This window comes from Coffea eugenioides, chromosome 6 (assembly GCF_003713205.1).
Source record: "Coffea eugenioides isolate CCC68of chromosome 6, Ceug_1.0, whole genome shotgun sequence".
In the NCBI taxonomy this organism is placed as follows: domain Eukaryota; kingdom Viridiplantae; phylum Streptophyta; class Magnoliopsida; order Gentianales; family Rubiaceae; genus Coffea; species Coffea eugenioides.
The window spans coordinates 17,117,609-17,137,275 of record NC_040040.1 but is presented as its reverse complement, the minus strand read 5'-3'; the positions used below and the strand labels follow the sequence as shown (position 1 = coordinate 17,137,275).

The 19,667-nt window shown below is 36.1% G+C and overlaps 1 protein-coding gene across 1 annotated transcript; it reads left to right on the top strand.

Moving 5' to 3' along the window:
* The first annotated feature begins 6,018 nt into the window (after positions 1–6,018).
* Positions 6,019–19,044, top strand: LOC113773419 (chromatin-remodeling ATPase INO80). The gene is made up of 23 exons (XM_027318067.1): positions 6,019–6,350; positions 6,641–6,731; positions 7,001–7,382; positions 7,821–8,256; positions 8,417–8,617; positions 8,779–8,889; positions 9,366–9,793; positions 9,950–10,058; positions 10,143–10,223; positions 10,351–10,523; positions 11,271–11,396; positions 11,684–11,845; positions 11,937–11,994; positions 12,559–12,789; positions 12,923–13,069; positions 13,923–14,480; positions 14,575–14,832; positions 14,948–15,055; positions 15,948–16,042; positions 16,133–16,289; positions 16,915–17,112; positions 17,248–17,403; positions 18,337–19,044. The coding sequence occupies exons 1-23, from the start codon at positions 6,303–6,305 to the stop codon at positions 18,613–18,615; spliced, it is 4,593 nt and encodes a 1,530-aa protein (XP_027173868.1). The 5' UTR covers positions 6,019–6,302; the 3' UTR covers positions 18,616–19,044.
* Positions 19,045–19,667: the final 623 nt, after the last annotated feature.

Genomic DNA, 19,667 nt, shown 5'->3' with positions numbered 1-19,667 from the left:
AAACATCTAACTTCTCTAATCTTTTTTTCCTTCACTTGGTTTTATTTTCCTGGGATGAGCTGGGTAAAACAAACTTCAAATTATTATGCAGTAACGTTTGGGAAAAAAAAGAAAAGAAAATACCAGGCAATAAGGTCTTACTTACTAATAAGTAAATCTTAGTAAAGAATCCATAGATATTGACTCTAACATAGTTGACTATCCATTTCATTTGATACAACACGGCGCTAAACTCGGTTTGAAATGTGGGCAGCAATTCTTAAAGTCCAAAATTGCACTCAACTGACCTTTTTTTAATTCTTTTCTTGTCATTTGGTTCTTATATTTTAAGCAAATGTATTTGGCAAGTAGCATGACGGGAAGACGTGCGAGGACATTTTATAATTTTTTAGAGTCTATATATCTTTTACAATTCTTGCATCTTGACCTCCCATATGATTGAAGAGATACCTCCACCAATGCATTGCTTGAAAACATGTGCTTGCTTATCTAAAGGCCATCTACGATGAATTACACTTTATTTTGAGAGTAATACGTATGTATCTCATTTTTTATTATATTATCTCTCATCTCTCATTATAAATTACACTCTAAAGAGTATAACAATATGGATTTACAATTAAATCATACGCATGCTCGTACACACACATATATTATTTAATAATTCACTATATATATTCTGTAAAATTTAAAACTTTTAACATATTGTAAAATGGTAACCATAATCGTAGCTATTATGCGTGTAATGATCATGATATCGCATCATGGTTATATGAAAGCTCGTAACAATTGCGGTTTGTCTTGTTCCTCACTTTGCTTTCATATTGCGGCTTTGAAAAAAGAGGTTCAGGGCTACAGATAAGATTAAGGCCATTGGGTGCTTGTTATTATACATGCAGAGTTCTTGTTCTAGCAATAGTTGGATGATAGAATGAACCATATTTTCTTTTCATGTTATATAACTTAGGAGGTGTTTGCATCGCATTCTGGAATCGGAATCGGAAGAGAAATCTGTATCAGAATCATAAACCCCACTAGCTGTGATTATGAATTTTAGTCATTAAACCTGATACGAGTATCATTAAACCTGACATCCATTTCTGCCCTTCATATCCACTTACCAAACAACCCCTTTGTGTATAGTGTTTGGCACAAAATACAACCAAGTTTATGTCTGATCTATATTGGGTTGAAAAGACATGGATTGAAGAATTATTTTCAAGAGGCATTTATTTACACTGACTTTAGTTGCTTCAGTTGATCACAATTGGAGGAGGCGTTTGATAAAACAGGAATCTGAAGTTTAAATTTTTTAAATTATTCAGTATTAAATATAATACATTTGAGTGTATATCACATTCAGTAATAAGTAAATAGTTTATTACTTAATTTTAGATTGATCACAATTGGAGGAGACTAAGGGTGCGTCTGATAAAACTGAAATCTGAAGTTTAAATTTTTTAAATTATTGAATTGTTAAGTATTAAATATGATATATTTGAGTGCACATTACATTCAGTGATAAGTGAATAATTTATCACTTAATTTTGGGGGGCGAGTTTTATCTAGAATATTCAGTGTTACTTAATTAATTTAGATGTTCAATTTTTGGTTATCAAACGGTCTGAATATGTTAAGATCTGAATTCATTAAATTTAAGTGTTGAATCAAATTATCAAATAGAGCATAAATTTGATTACTCATTAGGGTTGCAATCTTTGTCCTACAGAGGTGCGCTACCCATTGTGAAATACGTGATTGAGGAGTTTGTGGATCCTTGGACTTAAGGGGGCTTAGAAAACGCATGAAACCTTCACTGCTTTCTTTAGACGTTTAGGCTACCCTTTAGCACATTTCTTGATGAGCTTATGATCTATGTTGTTTAATCCCGCTTAGTTCCACTCGGTTGTATGAAATCATTTGAGTTTACGCACTTTGAATTTGGTTACAAGCTTTGCTGTCAAAAATAAATTATCAGACTCTAGTTGCATGTCCAAGGCACAGTTTAGGCTCAAACCAGGATGTTAGTTTGTCTATTTTGGTCTTTATGAATTAGGTGTTTTTTTAAGGTATTGTCAAAAATTTTATTATAGTATTATACATACAAAAATTTAGTATTATGCTCTGTTATTTTCTTACTGAATTTAATTGAACACATGAAACAAAAGTCTTTGGAAGTAACAATTGAACCAAGCTCCACTCCAGAAGTTCTAACCACAATTACTCAAACTCAAAACTCTTCTGAAGAAGCTCAACTGCCAACCAAGAAGCACTGTACCTAGAGAAGCAGAAATCTAATCGCATTCTTTCTCATCCCTATATCATCTAAAGGATTGCAAAACTGCTGCCTTAGCTATTTACTTACCTCTCAAGACTGCGACTTTAAAGGGTTTATCTATCTGTCTCAAGACTACGACTTATTACACCTTATTTACATATATTGATTTGCTTGCATAATCAACACATTTTTCAATCATCTTTCTATCTCACATACATCATATCAAAAAAGTGTTACAGTACTTTTTTCACAAAATTATCTCAAATAATTTACAATCCAAACACAACATTAACTCTCAATCTAATCTACAACTATTATAATTCTCTCAACTGTTTACCTACTATAATAGTATGCAATGTTTTATCTACACATAGTATGACATTTTTGACTACCATTAACAATATGCCCTACCTAAGGGAAAAATAAATTGTCCAACATAACCAAATTATTTAACAACACTACAGGTATAAAACTCTCATGTTTTGCATGGGCCTTCTCCCTAGTATATAAAATATGGCAAACCCAGCCCATTAATGTGCCTGTATATGTATCATGACCTTTTTTATCGAATTTCATAAAGTCAACCAATTTTAAACACTAAAACTGTAGTAGGACCAGGCCAGCCTAAACTCGGCTCATCCGGTCTAAAATAATAGGGCCAAACCGCGTGTCTTATTTGGCTGGATAAAATTCGGCCCTAAATATGAACCTAATTTAATTGTGAGTTGAAGGTTTAACAAGGCTTAGCTTGACTAAAGCCCTGCTCATGTAATTATTTATAAAAACATGTTGGTTGTATATATAATAAGGGTAAATCTTTTATGTATTGTAAGTGTATACACTAACAAGTTTTGATGTATATCACATATATAAAGTTTGGTGTTTAAATTTAAATTGAGATAATGTAATATACATCTAGACATGTAGGTGCAGATACTGGTAATGTATGAAAGATTAATTCATATAATAATGTCTATAATTCAATAATTGTATATAATAACATATGCATTATAATTTTATTTTAAAAATATGATGGTAAATACATAATTACGTATTAATTGTAATTTTGGACGCAACCCGAAGTGAGCCTGAAGTCCCAATCTATTCACCTGTTGAGTATAAGCCTCATTAGATGAGTCTACTACCGAAACGCGCAGTCATTTACCTTTTTTTTTTTTTTCCGTGAGCCGACTTTTAGCTCGTAAAGCCCAATTGCCAGCCCCATTAAAAACTTTATAATTTGCCAAATTTCTTTAATTTCTACACAAGTTTTGATGGAGCACTTACACGTCTTTTGTGCTTCGACAAACAATTTAAGGGGATAAAATAAATTTCAAGATTAATCTTTTATACATTAACAGTGTATACAGAATCACCATTTGATACATGACAACTCATCTGCATTTAAAATTACATTTCAAATTTTGCTCATGTGTCATGCATCCAACCATGATAATGTATGCACTATCAGTGTATATAAGATTTGCTCTAAATTTCACAACAATTAAATTGAAAGTTTAATTTCTATGCAAAAGTATATAGAGTGCTGCAAATCTTGAGGCTGCTACTCTCTTTCTCACAAGCTTTTTGTCTCCGTTTGCTCTTCACAACCTCACCTAAAAGAGCACAGGGATTCTTCAAAAAACAGATGAAGTACAGGCTGTTCTTGGGAAATTTCATTCAAAATAGCATAGGTTGAATTCCGATAGTTTTTGGAACACACTCTTAACACCAACAAAGTTCTGTGTCAACACAAATTGGTTTAGTTGATGAGAACGGATTACTTTTTCACAAAAAGGTTGTGTGTTCGATTTCCATTGTTAATGTAAGAGTTGCGTTGATAGAACATTTGTAAGCGACCTATAATTCTGAAGTCATATTTTAATCTGTGATGGTGAGTAGAGTTGAATCCATCAAAACTTTTTTCTTTTACGGAAAAAAAACCCAACAAAGTTCAGCTTTGTTATGAAGGGTTTTCATCATTTTTGGATGGGAAAGTTACTCCCAAACCCAAACGTGAGAAGGTGGAAATGGTCTTTCTATGGAATTTCCACTTAAACCCTATGTACTCAATTTGCACTTCGCCAGAACAAGAAACAAAGTCGGTAACTAACTACTCAAATAATTGAATTACTGAACTTACCTAAAATGGGATGCCTTAATTGATCGCCTTGTTCAGAAGTAGTGCTTGAAAAAAGGTCATGCAAATTGCTAGAAAGAGTTTTCATAACATACAAGGTATGAAGGTATCACAGGGTAAAAGGAGTATTAGACGGTAAGATGAGAGGGATTGAAATATAAGGTACGAGGGTTTCGCCGGAGAATGAGTGGGATGGTAAAAAAAAGAAGGTGCAGGATAATTTCCGTGCTACTTGAAACAATTCCAACTTTCATCGTCTGCTTTGAGAATTTCTATCTTTCCAAGTGAATCCGTGTCTGCACAATCACAAGATTAAGGGTCAATTGCAAAATACTAACTAGTAACATATCAACTTGCCATTTGGTCCTCAAAATAATTGCAAAGCTTTTTGTGGCCTTAAAACTTTCCTGTCCTACCCTTGAAACGGGTGAGGATAAAGTACATGAAGCTAAATCCCAATAAGTTCAAATGATAAATCCAGTCATATGCTAAAAGGATGGATGAAGCCATTGAAGGTGCTTGAAATTACCAACAATCAAACTTCCAACAGCTTCATAGCAGAAATCACCCCCTTGCTCACTTGGTAAAAATCATGAATATAATAGTGGTGGAACCTTTGGAGGTCCCTTTTTTTGTTTTTTTTTTATCAAGAAATTCGTCCTGTCATATGCTAAAAAGAGTTTTTGAATTGCTTCATTAGTTGTCTTCCATTTTGTGAGCATGCTCGAATGAATCAATAGTGGTTGACTGAAGCAACAGGTGTAGAAGTTTATCACAGATTTACAAGAAAATTTATATGAGATTTTCACAAATCATATATTGCAGTAATTATTCTAAAACTTTTTTCATGTGATCTTTTTCTATCCGAATAGTATGAGATATTGTAGAATGGTATATAGCCTTTTAGTATGTTAGAATGTGAAGTGTCCATAACAAAACAATGAAAAAAAAAATTCAATGAGAATGGTTAAAGTGTAAAGTAGAATTAATTATAATTATGCTCCTATGTTTTAACACAATGAATATAAGTAATTTCTTGGCTCTATTTTAATTATTATTTTTTCAACAATCGGAATTACTGGAAACTCCCAACAAAGTTAGATTAACACTCGGAGGTAATCGAAATCCTGGCTCTATTTTAATTATTTGCTTTAACAATTATAACATGTTAATATCTTATATCTACGTCAAAATTAGATTCCTTTATGATTTGAAACTAATCCACTTTTTAATGAGTTTTTTTTTAAAAAAAATTATGACAAGGAGGTGTCAATTGGGAAAACTTACCCAAAAAAATTAGGAAAAAAAAGAGGAAGGATTTCTGTTGCAATATACAGTATTTGGATCGAGAAGAGGTTTAAATCGTCAGATTAATTTTTGATATGAATCGGATGATCAAGATCTAGTTAAAATATATTATGTGATAATGCCTACAGCTCTATGCCTTTGCTCATGATCCCATGTGACGGGAGTAGCATTTGACAACACGTCACGGCCGTAGCTGATCGAAGCCCGATCACTTTCCTCAACCCATCCAAGAAACAGAAAAGAAAAGCTCTCACACACAAACACACACATACACACAGAGTAGCGCAGGTTAGCCTATAGCACCGTACCCGGTGCACGTTAGCACGGACCAATGTTCTCCACCTCTGCGTACGCCCCTTCTTCTCTCATCTTCTTTCTCTACCCAAGGCCACCCTTTCCCTTATCTTTCTCCACTATCTCCTCTAGGGTTAGGGTTCTCGCTCTTTACGACGTAGTTCTCAGCCTCCTCATCTTCTTCTACTGCTACTTTTACTACTATATCTTATTCATTTTTCATGCCCCAATGCTCGTCATAAACCTGGGGCTCCGACCCTTATTCTTACAGCAGAATAGCTCATGGACTCCAATCGGCGCTTCTCATACTCCAATCTCTTCAATCTTGAGGTAATTTTACGTGGGTTTTTGCTCTTCTCAAATGGGTTCTCTTCGCTTTTTTCAATTAACTACTCTATTATTCTCTGCTGGGATTCATTTTTTTTGGTGGAAAGTTTAGTGCTTTTTGGTAGATTTTGTTGGTTGGTTAATTTGGGTTGGTTGCACTTAATTTATATGGATTTAATGTAGCTTGAATTGGGTTTTTCTTGAATTCTGTGATGTCCTTTTGATTTCCTAGTTAGTTATGATTTTCTTTTTCTTGATTTTGTTTGTGATTTTTTTTTTGGGTTTTGTTGTAGCCGTTGATGAACTTTAAACTGCCTCAACCAGATGATGATTTTGATTATTATGGAAATGGTAGTAGTCAGGATGAGAGCAGAGGTAGCCAAGGTATGCAGTTTAGCTTACTAGCAGCTTTTCCAGTTGTTTTCAGTTTTAACTGTATCTTTTGGTTCCTCGTTTTATGAAATTCTTTCTTGTAATTATAGTTTGATACTGCATTGCAGCCAAAAGTAGTTGCTTTAGCAATTTGTTTCTTTTTTTTATTTTTTATTTTTACGTTGATTAAGGATAGGTGTTCCTTTAGCAATTGAGTTTTGGAGAGCTGGAGTGTGAACTTAATATTTTTTTTATGTTATTTTTACTTTGGTTATGGACAGGTGGAGCAATGGGGGAGCACAGTAACGGAGTCATGTCACGGAGGGAGTTAAAGAAGAAAAGGCGAAGTGGGTATAGCAGTGACGACGAGGACGGAAGTTATAGTAATCATATATCTGAGGAACAATATCGAACTATGCTTGGGGAACACATTCAGAAATATAAAAGGAGGCTCAAGAATACCTCTCCTAGTCCTGCATCAATGCGAACTGCGGTCCCGGTTGTGAAAAGCAGTTTAGGACTGAATAATCAGAAATTGCCGAATCACCAGCTGGGGGGGTTGCATAGATTTGAGTCAACTTCAGATTTTCTGAATGTTAATCATTCTCAGAAGTTTGGGAATTTTCACGGATCAGATTTTACACCAAAATATGGTGCAGATAGGTTTGCTTTCTTTCTTAAGTCTTTCTGATTTAGAATGCTTTTAAGTTTCCTTTCCTTTTGTGGCTAAATTGTATTGAGTCTCTGACATTCATAACCTTTACCAATTTTGTCCTGCAAAGTTGAATCTGTTAAAGTCCTTAAGTTTCGGATTCATCTGAATTCTGTCTACATGATGCCAAACCAATATTAATGATAAAGGGAGCAAATCTGTAACTGAAGTTGATCGTAGCCTTGAGCTTATTCTCTTCAGAGGTTGACTAAAAGCCTAGTAACCAAATGAATAGCTGTTGAAAACCACTGTACTCTAATCTAAACTGAACAAAATTGCCAAACAGATGATTTGTTTTAATTTACCTCTTCTTTTTCAGTTTGGACTAAATTCATTGCAAAGGTCTTATTTGAGAATACTCAAACGTGTAACATTCAAAATCTATGCAGATTAGTTAGTGAACCTGGCTATTTGGACATTGGAGATGGCATCTCATATAGGATCCCTCTCCCTTATGAAAAGTTGGCAGCATCGTTAAACCTGCCAAGTGTGTCAGATATCCGCGTTGAGGAATTTTATTTAAAGGGAACCCTTGATTTGGGATCTTTGGCAGCAATGATGGCTTCTGAGAAGAGATTTGGACTCAGAAGCCAAGCAGGGATGGGTGATCCTAAGCCTCTTTATGAATCTCTACAGGCCAGATTACAGGCTCAGCCTGCTAATACCTCAGCCCAGAAGTTCAGCTTGCAAGTTAGTGATGCTGCATTAGCAGCATCCTCCATTCCTGAAGGCTCTGCTGGAAGTATACGACGATCTATCCTGTCAGAGGGTGGTGTTTTGCAGGTTTATTATGTTAAAGTGCTTGAGAAAGGAGACACTTATGAGGTGAATGCTGACATACAATTGTGATAAATTATATTTTCTCCTTATCCAACTTCTCTCCTGTTTGGGGTGGTCTAAAGGGATGGGGGCAATGATTTTTATTTAAGTCCTGCGACCTGCCTTCTATGTGTATTTCTTATACGGTTGAATGTGTGGGTTTTAGATTATTGAGCGTAGTCTGCCTAAAAAGCCAAAGGTGACAAAAGATCCTTCGGTGATTGAGAAGGAGGAGAAGGAGAGGATTGGTAAATACTGGGTGAATATTGTAAGGAAAGACATTCCAAAACATCAAAGGAATTTTAGTAACTTCCACAAGAAGCAAATTACTGATGCTAAGAGATTTGCAGAAGTTTGTCAAAGAGAGGTAAGCCATATGAAAGAATTTTCCCTCAACTTCTTGGTAATTTTCTCCTGTTTCTTGTGACAATAGGTTAGTTGGTATGATTAGATCAGTTCAGCATTTATTATTTCTATCGACAACTGTTAGTCATCTTTGCTGAGTTTCAGTGGTCTGCTTCTTTTCAGGTAAAAATGAAGGTTAGCAGGTCACTTAAGTTGATGAGGGGTGCAGGACTTCGCACACGGAAATTGGCCAGAGACATGCTTGTATTTTGGAAGAGAGTTGACAGGGAGATGGTACTTTGCTTCCTTATTTACTTTTCTTATGTAATAGTTGGTCTTTTATTCTTTACATTGGCAAGAAGCGGGGAGAATATAAGCTTTAAAAATGAATGAGAATGGATATAGGAGAAGGCATGGTAGCTTTCTGAGGTTATCTGGTTGTTTGTCGCTCACATTTAGTTTTATTGACCTTGAAATTGCATGGTTGTTGGATAGTATATATACTAATGTCTTTTTACTGGAGCCACTTTGCTATAGTCAGTCTATATCTTAGGATGACATAGGGCCTTAACTGCTATTGAGAAGCTTATTTAAAATCTGAGCATGTTTATCATCAAAGAAATCCTTAAAGAATGTTAAGCCTGTAGACTTGTTAGCGTTGATATTTTTATGCTTTGTTAAGTTTTTGTAGCTCTGAAGGTCTTACTTCTCTGAAAATATCTTGACCAGTGTTTAGGCTTAGTTTTCTGACCCAAAATTCTTTTCCATAGGCTGAAGTTAGGAAAAGGGAGGAAAAAGAAGCTGCAGAAGCTTTAAAACGTGAACAAGAACTACGTGAAGCTAAGAGGCAACAGCAGCGGCTCAATTTTCTGCTTTCACAAACTGAACTTTACAGTCACTTCATGCAAAACAAGCCATCTTCACAACCAACTGAGGCCTTGGCTACTGGTGAAGAAGAATCAGATGATCAGGAAATGCTGACTTCTTCAGAAGCAAAGCTTGATGAAGAAGAGGACCCTGAAGATGCTGAACTGAGGAAAGAGGCTCTGAAAGCTGCTCAGGATGCAGTTTCAAAGCAAAAAAAGATGACATTTGCATTCGACAATGAATGTCTGAAGCTGCGGCAAGCCGCTGATATTGATGCACCTCTGCAAGATGGATCGGTTACGGTGTCTGCTAACATAGATTTATTGCACCCGTAAGTTTCAGCACTGTTGTATGATTTATATTTTGTGTATTTGTGGGCCAATTTCTTACCGTCTGATATGGGCAGGTAAAAGGACAAATTTCATCTTGTTTGATCGCAAACTTCTCTTTGTTAAGTTCTGAAATTCTCTTTGTGAATTTATTTTAGATCAACAATGCCTGTAGCTTCAACTGTGAACACACCAGAGCTGTTCAAAGGATCACTCAAAGAATATCAGCTCAAAGGCCTCCAGTGGCTCGTAAATTGTTATGAGCAGGTGAGAAGATGACTCTTGCAGTTTTGGTAGTATTGCTTCAAATTTTGAGGTTTTGGTTGTAGAAAGTTGACTCATATGTCACAGGGTTTAAACGGTATTCTTGCTGATGAGATGGGCTTAGGAAAAACAATTCAAGCCATGGCTTTCTTGGCTCATTTGGCTGAAGTAAGATATATTCTTCTTCCTCTTTCTTTTTCCTTTTCTTTTTTTTTTTTTAAATTTATTATTTATTTATTTATTTTTAATATCTGTCAACATGGAATTTTTTACTCAAATTGTTCATGTTCTACAGGAAAAGAATATCTGGGGACCTTTTCTGGTTGTTGCGCCAGCTTCTGTCTTGAATAATTGGGCTGATGAAATTGGACGTTTTTGCCCTGATCTAAAAACTCTTCCATATTGGGGTGGACTTCAAGAGCGAATGGTACTTAGGAAGAACATCAATCCAAAGCGGCTTTATCGGCGGTAATGTTTCATTGACAATAGTTATTTTATATAGCTTTTGTCCTTTATGAAATCTTTAATCCAGAAGTGATGTTTGAACGAAGAATTGACTTCTTTGGGTACATGTAACTCTGAATTCAAGAGAAAGTCCTATAGTCCTGACTGTTGGTAGAACCTTACTCTGAATGGAATGAATGATCATGGCTAATTGTAGATTACTGTCAATGATGTCCATTTGAAGACTGGATTAGTTGCTTTATGCTTAGGCCATAAAGGACCAAAAGACTGATTGGTTAAAGAGAGAGTAAGATCAAGCACGATCGGATCTGGCAGATGGTCCACTGAATTGTGCAAGAACCTTCAAGGCTTCAGGAGAGGGTGGAATGCATAGTTTCTTGAAGTGAACCACACACTCTTGTGAATAATAGTGCAACTATATGAATTAACACTATTTTCACTTGCATGCAAACATCTAAATTAACAGATATTTCAATTGATTTAAAAACTTTAATGGAAAAAAGTATGCAAGGCAGCAAACATTGAAAGTGCATACTACTATGGCATAACAATTAACAGAAAAGGGAGAACCATAAAGCAAAAATGGCAAACATTAGTAACACTTAAAGGTTCACATGTTCTGAAGCATTCACCATTCATAGACCATGAAGCTCCTAGTTTCAAAGCTGGAAGTAACTTGTGCTATATGACACCTGCAGATTACTATCTCCATTTTCTCTTTTTATACTGATTCTTGACATTTTAAAACAGGGATGCTGGATTTCACATTCTCATTACGAGCTACCAACTCCTAGTTTCTGATGAAAAGTACTTCCGACGTGTAAAATGGCAATATATGGTGTTGGATGAGGCTCAGGCAATCAAAAGTTCTAACAGGTTTGAAAAGTACTCTACATACAGACATACAAACATAGGAAGAAAAAGAGCAAGAGCAGGGAAAGCCCTTTGATATTTTGAGTATGCTATGACAACAGATAGGAGCTGTTATTCGCAAAAGTCCGTCTTTGATGCTTTTAATGATTTTCACAAATAGCCTTGCTATCTCTATTGCAAATATACAAATTTTAATGCTTGTTTTGTTTATTGCTATATTAGTATTGGCAGGATTGGGGGGTGGGTCCAAAAAAGACCTCATCTAATCATGTTGATATTTGACTTGGCAGTATAAGATGGAAGACGCTTCTCAGTTTTAATTGTAGAAACCGCCTGCTTTTGACTGGTACTCCAATTCAAAATAACATGGCCGAGCTATGGGCTCTCCTTCATTTTATCATGCCAACCTTGTTTGATAGCCATGAACAATTTAATGAGTGGTTTTCAAAGGGGTATGATTCCTTACATGTTTCCTGTGCCTGTATAATCAAGTTATGTAGCAACAGAATCTTGTCTTAATTGATCTTTGTCATGTATGACCAGAATAGAAAATCATGCAGAGCATGGTGGGACATTGAACGAGCATCAGCTTAATAGATTGGTGAGTGTTCAAACATATGCAAAATCATTCTAAGCCTGATTGATGCAACAGCAATCTAAAGAGCTTTTACTTTTATTTCTCCAACTACCAAGTCTATGAGGAATATGTCTCTGTACCAAATGGGCTCTGTGTCTTGTGAGGCACATGCATTGCATCTATTTTTTTCAGTATTGAACTGTGTGAATGAGATGCCCTCTTTCCACATTAGTTTGTGTCCTATCCAATACTGTGATTCTGCTTTCCATTCCTGATTAACACTCTTGTTGGTGAATGGTCTCCAAAGCTTTTCTTGCATTCTGTTTGATTGTCATGTTGCCATTGATGTAAAGCTACTACTAAATCAAATAAACTTGACATCATATTTTCAAGTGAACCTTTTTTATGTTTATTTTGGAATTGTGCTTTAATGACCCGCATATTGAATCTTTTTCTTGTTAAGGACTTTTCTGGTTTAAATATGTAAACATGCTTTTGTGTATGAGTTGCTTTGACTTGATTAATCTGTGGTTGCTTGGTTTATCTTTCTTTGGCTCTTATTCTTCTTGTCATGTTCTTTGTGAACAGCATGCTATTTTAAAGCCTTTCATGCTACGGCGGGTTAAGAAGGATGTGGTTAGTGAACTTACTGGCAAAACAGAAATAACTGTGCATTGTAAATTGAGTTCTCGCCAGCAAGCATTTTATCAAGCTATAAAGAATAAGATATCCCTAGCTGAGTTGTTTGATGGCAGTCGTGGACATCTAAACGAGAAAAAAATTCTGAACTTGATGAATATCGTCATCCAGTTAAGAAAGGTAATATGGTTCTGGCTTGGAGCACTATGTTGTTTTTTGTTGTATTAAGGGTTTTTAGTTGAAACTTATTTATTAAACTTGATGTAACTCTTGTGAATTTTGAGAATTGGCCTCCTTTTCTTTGCAATGGCAGGTGTGCAACCATCCAGAGTTGTTTGAGAGAAATGAGGGTAGTACATATTTTTACTTTGGAGATGTTCCAAATTCTCTTCTTCCCCCACCTTTTGGGGAGTTGGAGGACATATACTATTCTGGTGGTTGCAATCCAATTACATACGAGGTATTTACTAAGTATGAAGTAACTTGGTTTTATTATTTTTTTTTTGTTTTTGTTTTTCCTGGTTTAGATTCTTCTTTTCAAATCCCATGTGAGCTAATTGTATTAGAGAACTGTTGCTTACAGGCTTAATGCATTTTTAGAGCTAATTGTATTAGAGAACTGTTGCTTACAGGCTTAATGCATTTTTAGTCGTTCGTCATGATAGTGGACATATATATTGTACTTTATAAGATAATAACAGGTGCGAAACCTGTAATGTGATAGATAACTGACTCTAGTCTGGACCCTGATTTTAACATGTCATTGGTTTAGAGGCTGATTTTACGTATTTTTCATGGAATCACCTGATTTTCATTGCGTTATGCATTGGATGCTTTAACTGTTGCTGGTAATTGTCCATTTCAAGTTACTGTCCCAGAATCCCTCCTCTATTCTCCCCTTCACCCTTGCCCATAAAGAAAAACAATGAAAACCCAACGAAAGAGAGAAGGAAAGAAGGAAAGATGAGGTCGCAGATAGATGAGAGGAATTTAGTTTTTTCTGTTTCCTAAAGGAACGTCCTCTCAGTGAAAGGGTTGTGCATTTTGTGTACTCAAATTATGTAATGTTGATTGAAAATATGCCTCTAATTGTGCTTGGTGTTCTTGCATTTGATTAGAGAGAGATTTATGTATAGTTCATTATTTTTTTATGTATAGTTCATTAGAGAGATTTATGATTAGTGAGAGATTTATGTATAGTTCATTATTCTTTTCATGTTATATTTCTGTATTGTTCACTAATGTACTCAAGATTTTCATACCTTCCTAGACTTGTGCAGTCCTGACTAGATTGTCTTTTGAATTCTCTTCAGATACCAAAATTGATCTACCAGGAAGTTGTCCGACAATCTAACATATGTTTCTCAGCTTTAGGTCAAGGTTTTACCAAGGAATTGTTTGAGAAATATTTTAACATATTTGCCCCTGAAAATATATATAGATCTATGCTCCAAATGGATGAGAACCTTGATGGTTCTTTTGTACATAATGGAACTTTTGGATTTGCCAGTTTGGCTGATCTAGCACCTTCAGAATTGTCACTATTGGCAACTGGTACTTCTGTTGAAAGATTGTTGTTTTCAATAATGAGATGGGATAGGCAATTTATAGATGGAATCTTAGACCTGCTTATGGAGACTGAGGAGGATGATTTTGAACTCAATCAAATTGGGAGGGAAAAAGTAAGAGCAGTCACACGAATGTTATTGTTGCCACCTAAATCAGATACAACTCTGCTGAGAAGACATGCAACTGGTCCTGAGGATGCTCCATTTGAGTCTCTAGTCATGCCTCATCAGGATCGGCTTCTATCCAATATCAAGCTTTTACATTCAACATACTCTTATATCCCAAGAACCAGAGCTCCTCCTGTAAGTGCTACGTTATATATTGGTCGAATTTATCATTACATTGAGTTGAAATTCAATCTAACACATCTTTGTGTATCTTCCTTGCTTTTGTTAGATAAGTGCCCATTGCGCCGACAGACATTTTGCTTACAAAATGCTAGAAGAACTGCATCATCCATGGGTCAAAAGATTGTTAGTTGGTTTTGCACGCACATCAGATTCTAACGGCCCTAGGAAGCCAAATACTCCTCACCCTTTGATTCAAGAAATTGATTCTGATCTACCTGTTTCACAGCCTGCCCTACAGCTGACATACAAGATCTTTGGTTCCTGTCCACCAATGCAGCCCTTTGACCCTGCTAAGATGCTAACAGTATGACAAAATCTCTCTATTAGCACACTTCTTTTAGGATATAAATATCCTTTTAAAAAGGGGCAGGTAAAATTTATTTTCATCTCTTTAACATTTATGTTTTTAAATCTCTCAGGACTCTGGAAAGCTTCAAACCTTGGATATATTACTGAAACGCTTGCGTGCTGAAAATCATCGTGTGCTTCTTTTTGCACAAATGACAAAAATGTTGAATATCCTTGAGGTAATTTAATCTCCATTCTATTTTTTGTTCAAATTATCACATATTTCAGATTTGTATTGTGCATGTGATGCTAGAACTCTCTGCATGGTTTGCTTGCTTGATCTCTGGGCTGCATTACCTGACGTGATATCAGTTGATGATTTTTGAGATTATGACTTGTTTCAAGTGAGGAGATTTTTTTTTTGGCAGCACCTTGTAATTTTATTTAACCCTGTTTGTTGTTGTTGATGGTGGTATTGTCATCATTAAGGCATGGGAAAACTGTTTTGGATTTTTGAAACTAATTTGTATAGGAAATAGATAAGAAGAAAAGGCAATTCATCTAGTTACCTCCTAGGAGTTGAACGCTGTAGAAACCATGTATGACTTATAGCACACAATTCTGGGTTGCAACTTTTCCTGACAGTCCTTTGAGGAAGGATTTTAACTTCTGGCTAGCAAAAATATCAGGGCCAAAAGGGTTTTCTCTGAATTGGTTAGTTCTCATAAAGGATGCCCACGTTTGTCATACCCATTTTACTTAATCCTAACGGAACTTAATACTAGCAGTCATAAGTGCAAGGATAAATATTGCCAACAGTGTATATCCGCAAAGTAGAATGTTGTATTACGTAGGCCTGTTTACTGGACAGGATTAGTTTTGAATGCTTTTTCTATTAGCATTACTAATCTTTTTCTCTGCCCAATCAAATTTTTGGCTTTCAAAGGGTTGCATCAAGTCCATTTTTTACTAGTGAAGGTTTTATTATCGTGTTGATAAATAGGTTACAGAAGTAAAATGACAGTCTGTATCATTCTTTATTAGAAGTCTTTATCTGCTTATTAAAGAATTAGAGGTGGGACTGGACATTGATTGTGTAAATTTTGGTGTTGATTTTTACCAATTTTGCAGGACTACATGAACTATAGGAAGTACAAATATCTAAGGCTTGATGGCTCCTCCACAATTATGGACAGACGAGACATGGTTAGGGACTTTCAGCATCGGTATGTGCTAATCAAGTCATAAGATTCGTCTGTCTTCTTTCATGTGAAAACCCTGTGATTGGAGACCAAAACCTTACTATCCTATTGTAGGAATGATATCTTTGTGTTTTTGCTGAGTACAAGAGCTGGTGGGCTGGGTATCAACTTGACAGCTGCTGATACTGTGATATTTTATGAGAGTGATTGGAATCCAACCTTGGATCTGCAAGCAATGGATAGAGCTCATCGGTTGGGTCAGACTAAGAATGTTAGTCTCCCGTCACATTTATTTCTCCATTATACATTTGTCCAGGGAAAATAAATGATCTCCTGATCATGACATACTGTTTCAGCAACCAAAAACCAAGGAGGAGCAACTGTGTGATATCTTGATGGAAGCTGTTTTCTGAGAACATTATATGAAAAGATTTTGCTTTTTTGCTTGCTAAAAAAAAATTTAAAAACCCGACTTTTATACTTGATGCACGTGTAAGGTTAACTTGCGTGTAATTTGTGGTTGGATGTAACTGTTAAGATTTTTTCTCGAATAAATCTTTCTATTAATTTATATGACATTTATGTGTTGTGTGTGCATAAGTTTGATTACATCTGCTTTCTAACAAATGGAGTCATGTAGATCTTTTTAAGATGGAAAATAGTCTTTAAAACATTCCATTTTACCGGGATACATCCTATTTCTATTATTTTCAAATCTTGTTGAAATCTTCTTGTATTTTCTTTACATCCGCAATGAACTTCTTGATTAATTGATATTTTAAAAAATTGTATTATTGATTGGTAATAGTATTCATCCTTTATTCTACTTCTCATGGCTTTACATGTTCTATGTTTTGTTAAAGATTCTTATTGTGTAAGTGATTCGTTTCAACTAGGTTACAGTCTATCGGTTGATATGTAAAGAGACAGTCGAGGAGAAAATTTTACAGAGAGCTAGTCAGAAAAGTACTGTGCAGCAGCTTGTCATGACTGGTGGTCATGTGCAAGGTGACCTTTTGGCTCCGGAAGATGTTGTATCCTTGCTGATTGATGACCCTCATTTGGAGCAGAAACTTAAAGAGATCCCATTACAGGTTCATTCTGAGTGAAGCTGTGCATCATTTGCTTTTCATAGCTCTTGATTTGATTGATTATTAGACATGAGGTTCCTTTGCATTTGAATTATGTGTCGAGTTGGTTGAACACTTGTTCTGTGTTCCACTTGTCAGGCTAGAGAAAGACAGAAAAAGAAAGCTGGAACAAAGGGCATACGCATTGATGCAGAGGGTGATGCCTCTTTGGAAGAGTTCACGGAGCTCGGTTCTGAGGGCAATGAGTATGGTGCCACTCCTGATCCTGAGAAAGCAACCTCCAACAATAAAAAGGTAAACATGGTTTTCTTATTTCTGCTTCTTCTTTATTACTCGCTATTTGAGATGGGAATTTTGTTTTTTTTGAGTGAAACTCCAACTTATATTTAACTTTTTTGTTAGTTGTGATACTTTAGCTTTTCTTTTTTATTATATTGTATCTCATGGAGATTAATAATTAGCAATAGAGCTACAAAATCTATATTGTTTGGTTCGCATGTTCTTACTTTTAGGTTTTAGCCGGACTCTAATATACTCGAGTGATAGATTGATTTTCAGGTCTTCTTTCCTTTAGCCAGGCCCAAATACGCTTGAGTGATAGATTGATTCGGGTCTTCTTACTTTTAGCTACACCCATACCTGAGTGGTATAGGTCCAAAAGTCTAACCAGTTCATTATGTGTCCATTACTATGTTTTTAAATCAACTTTGGATCGGGGCCTGGGCTAGTTCATGTAATAATGTTCTACACTTAGTTAAAGCTTTATTTTCTGTTCGGGGTTGCACTTCATGGCTTAAGTTTTAAATTAAATGTGTTTGAAGTGTATTTTGGTGGTTTGAAGTTGTTAAAAAATGCGACTAATTTCTCTGTCAAACTTGGAAAGAGCGGGGGCATACGAAATGTGGACAAGGAACTTCTATGCAGACGAGTACGTTTTATACATTGGAAGAGGTCGAAGCCTTTTAAAAAATTACCGAAATTAAATAGAGCAAAGGATCACTATTTGGACATGTTGCAATGTAAAAACCAAAGTGGATCCTTTTTTGGTTAATTACCATCATGTATCTTTGTGCGGGCTTCTCTTTTCTTTGATGTAGGTTGAATACCAATTAGCTTTTGGAATATGTGACTCACACTAGTCATCGTCTACACTAAAACAAATATTTGCTCCATGCTGCATCTCAGAATATGTGCGTCTGTTTTAAATCTCAAGTACTCTTCATGCAGAGGAAAACAAGTGACATGCAGACTCCAAAGTCTAGGTCTGTGAAAGGATCATCGCCTCCTAATTCTGCGTCAGCGGACTATGAGTTTGATGACCTCCAGGTGAACACTGAGGTACATCATCAGAGACCAAAAAGGTTGAAGAGGCCAACAAAGAGTGTCAATGAGAATCTTGAACCCGCATTTACTGCCTCCCCTAATGTGGTTCAAGATGCCGATCAAAACCTCCCCGTGTCCGAGCTAAATTCTGGTGGTTACAATCACTTGTTGACTGGGCAGTAGTATCCATAGGGGATCATCTTCATTGTCAAGCTGCAGCTCTTTCTTGCACCACGAAAGCAAAAAATTTGATGTGAGAGGTGACCGGAGACTCGGGCTTCCCTTAATGCGGCGTGCTGCTTGCTATAGCCGGACCTGATAAAAGCACCGAGGATTTTGTAGCAGCGCTGTACAGATTAGATTATTGGGTAGGATATTTACTTCCTGATACCTTGCTATTATATATGGAAATATAGAAGATGTATAGTAGGGCTCATCCTTGTCTCGTTTAGGGGCTGTAAAAGCATTTTGTTAGATGGTAGAGAACTGAATTTTGTAACCAGTCCAGTACTCATGCTGACGAGCGTTGTGGGCATGGAAACTCCCATTTCATACGTGATATATTGAATGAAATCCAAAAATCTGAGACTAGGCTCTGAAGATGGGAAAGTAGATGAGCGTGCAAGGTCTTTTTGAGGCATTTCCGGGCAGCACGCGTGCAAACCTTGGAGACAAAAATTTGTGCTGGCCTTTGGTCACCAATGCTGCAGCAATAGGGCACAAGGCAATGTATTTGCATATTAAATTAGGGATTATTGGCAGGTATATTTGAATAATAGATTAGAAAGGAATTCAGGAACAATATCTCTATATGAATTATGTGTTTCTCAAAAATTAGTACTGTACGTGAAAAATTTGTCATTGTAATTATCTTTTTGGGTATTTTTAAAATTTAAAATTTTAGTTAGATGTTTTTAAAAAAAATTTTAACTCTCCTTGCCATAATCATCCACGAGTACCACATACCACCAGCTGCCACCGTTCCCTCCTCCCTCCTCCCCGTTCCTCCCTTCCCTCTCCGTCCTCGTGACCAACATCTTGGGGGAAGGAAGGAGAAAGGAGGGGGGTGGTTAAATTTTTTTGACTCTCCTTGCCATAATCATCCACGAGCATCACACACCCCCAACCGCTACCACTCCTCCCTCTTCTACTCCTTCCTCGTCCCTCCCTCTTCCCCTCCCCGTTCCTCCCCTCCCTTCCCTGGTCCTCCCTTCCCATCCTCGCTACCAAAATCT